Source organism: Solanum lycopersicum, chromosome 3, assembly GCF_036512215.1.
Source record: "Solanum lycopersicum chromosome 3, SLM_r2.1".
Taxonomy (NCBI): domain Eukaryota; kingdom Viridiplantae; phylum Streptophyta; class Magnoliopsida; order Solanales; family Solanaceae; genus Solanum; species Solanum lycopersicum.
The window spans coordinates 18,164,151-18,167,282 of NC_090802.1; the positions used below are offsets into that span (position 1 = coordinate 18,164,151).

The 3,132-nt window shown below is 34.7% G+C and overlaps 1 protein-coding gene across 1 annotated transcript; it reads right to left on the reverse strand.

Annotated features, from left to right (window-relative positions):
- Positions 1-1,539: 1,539 nt before the first annotated feature.
- On the reverse strand, positions 1,540-2,755 carry LOC101268077 (protein DEFECTIVE IN MERISTEM SILENCING 3-like). Its single transcript, XM_004234876.1, has 3 exons — positions 2,694-2,755; positions 1,965-2,066; positions 1,540-1,867 (listed from the first exon to the last, which is right to left on the reverse strand). The coding sequence occupies exons 1-3, from the start codon at positions 2,753-2,755 to the stop codon at positions 1,540-1,542; spliced, it is 492 nt and encodes a 163-aa protein (XP_004234924.1).
- Between the last annotated feature and the right edge of the window lie 377 nt (positions 2,756-3,132).

The window sequence follows — 3,132 nt, forward strand, 5'->3', positions numbered from 1 at the left end:
TTTGCAGGTAAAAAAAAGATTGTGAACAGTGACGATTTGCCAAAAACCGCTATGGAACTCTTTAACAGTTGCAGGGGGATGGAAAAAGGAATGGAGAAGAGCGCTGATCACAAATGTTCCAGCTGGCATTTGGTGGGTAGTCTCTTATTTTTTTAACGTAAACATGATCTTTTGGAGGATACAGGGGATCACTTGAAAAAGGACAGTCTTACTGCATCCTAGAAAAACCAATTCATCCCTTTCTTGTGAAATTGTTTTTGCATCTCACTTCCTATATATACATCGATCTTTAGACTGCTCAAAGAGAACATTGATAACGGGCATACTAAAGCAAACACAATCTTAAACAGTTCCTAGGGGAAAGGATCTCTTATCCATGCACGATCCTCACCTAACATGATAAAATGCAAGTACAGTTTGCAACTATCAAATGACATCGTCAATCAATAAAAGAAGGATGTAAGAACAAAGAGTATCAAATAAAAAACTCTCAAGCATGCACAGTCTTACTAGACACACTCAAGTATATAACCCTCTAATATAGGATGAGCTTTGTGAAAGAATCTTGACAAACTCTTCTTTCCTTATTTCAAAGATTTTCATTGCATTGGTCAGAAGTGTTTTCTCTCGCTCTCTAAATCTTCCACACACTTACTCTTTCCCACTTCAGCTCCTTCCTTCGGATTTTAGTTTCAAAATAGCTTTCACGTAGATACAACCTTCCAAAGCACTTTGGAAATTTGATATATACTTCTCTTTACAAAAATAAACACGAGAAAGAAAGAATTCAAATGATTTAGTGATGCAATACAAACAAACAACAACACATCCAGTACATCTAGTTTAATCTCATAAGTGGATCTGGGAGGGTGGAGTGTATGCAGCCATGCCCCTACTTTCGGAAGGTAGAGCGGATGATGATTCAATGATCACATCAACAAGAAAAAAAAAGTGTGTTGTTAATTCAAATAAATCTAATGTGTAAACATACAAAATCAAATACATGTAATATATAAACATAGGATTAGGATTAAAAACAACTCCCACAAGATAGTGGATTAAGATATAAGATATAAATAATTACCAAACGTCATTCAGGTAAATCTAAAATGTGACGTAGTCTCAGAACGTGATAAATCCTGCAGACACTACTCCCAGCAAAATTATAATATGGTTTGTTAATCATTCATAAATGAAACATTACAAACAAATATAACAAAGACTACCTTGCAGAAGCTTTGTTGTAGATATAGTGAAAGAAATGGAAGAACATGCTTTCATGCACCATTCTATACAAATTAACAGAGTAAGTTCGTGAAAGTTTGAACTACTGAACTCCACAATAGTCAAGCAACATGGTCACAAAATAACACCAACTTCTCAGTTCAGGCTCACAGTTAGAGATGAAGTATATTACTTGATACTAAAAAATGAACAAGTTAATAGGCAATCAATTCTTTAGAGTATCTTCACAAACAAGTTGAACTATGAAGGAAAAAAAATTTATTAACATAAACGCACTACTTAAGACAAACCTCTTTACCTTTTTCCTAGGGAAAATATACCACCACTCTTTATGATCCCACCGTCCAATGATATGGCTCCATCAATTATAAAAGGTAGTGCCTCCATCATGTCTGCACTTGTTTTGTATACTTGTAATTGTGAGAAGAGTCCATACAAGAGGGTCTCTCTAAGACCATAACCAGTTCTTGTAACACAATATAAGTTCGCAGTGTCAATATTAATCATATTGACAGCAAAACCAAGAAACACATGAGGAGTTTCCTCATTGACATATCTAGGTTTCCTCCTTATGGCAAGCCTCCTCTGAGGGTCATCAACAATAAATTCACCAGCATATGGTCTAAAATGATAACCCAAAAATGAAAAACATAAGAGAGTAAAGAATTGCTAAAGAATATGAGATGCATTTGCAAGAAGAGATGATCATAACCTCGAACCTTAAGTTCTCAAGAAAGATTACAAGATATCGGTCATCCAAAGGTCTCCCAATTGAAGCTCCAACTCCATGAAGACCAGAACTTTTATTCATAGGACCTTTCCTACCATATGTTAACAGTTCTTTAAGTCCATCATGCGTCTTGCAAACAACAACTATCATGGTTTCTAGCCGAAGATCTTCTGAGAGAGTCGTGGATTTCAGAGATTTAGATACAAATGTAAATCATAATAAAGTGAACTTCTAAATTTCTTTTGTTTAGTACAGTGAACTTCCATTATTTGCCTACTTCTTGGTAAAGAAATGGCAATAGAGCCAAAGTCAACCCCCAAAATATATCTACTGAGGGGGAGATTGCCAAAGCCTATATATGCAAACCACACATTCATTACCCAACTAATGTAGGACTATTTAGTACTACCCAAGAAAGCGAGAAAACGTTCAAATACCAATTAAGATTCTACCCTAATCTGCGACCTCAAACCCTAATCACTCTAAGCATACCCCTGAAAAATTCAAATACCAGTAGGTATCAAACTTTTTTCCTTAAGTCTTCACCATCATGCAGCCACATATTGTCATCTTGATTGTTATAGAGTGAACCAGTGCTATAATCTCTTAAACATGGACTAGTATAGAAATTGGACTCATTCAAATCTCGTTTCTTTTTTTTTCTTTATCTATTTTATAAAAAAATGCCAGAAATTACTGGATGCTATATGAAACTAACCTGCTAAGATTATCATCGTCAACCTTGCCAAGCAAAGCAACAATTCCTATAACGTCCTTCATATACGAAATATATGTTGGCAGCTGGCAACTATTTAATGTTAAGATTTCTTCAATGCTCTTCAACTCATTCTACCCATTAGAAGATTCTTTATTTTCATAACTATTTCCACTTGTTGAATAAGTCTTGGTGAGAGTAGCTACAATACCCCACAAGAACAAGGAATTAAAATTGAGAAACAGTGAGAAGGCATATGACAAAAGGGAAAGAAAAAAGTTTAAGTGAATGTTATAATATACATGGAGTGCTTTTAAATAGGAAATACACACATTAAATCCATGAATAATATATTAAGCTCACTCAAACAAGTTGATGGTTGATATTATGCACAAAGGTAATCATGAAATCCATATTTACTTAAAATGTGAAAGACGCCCAT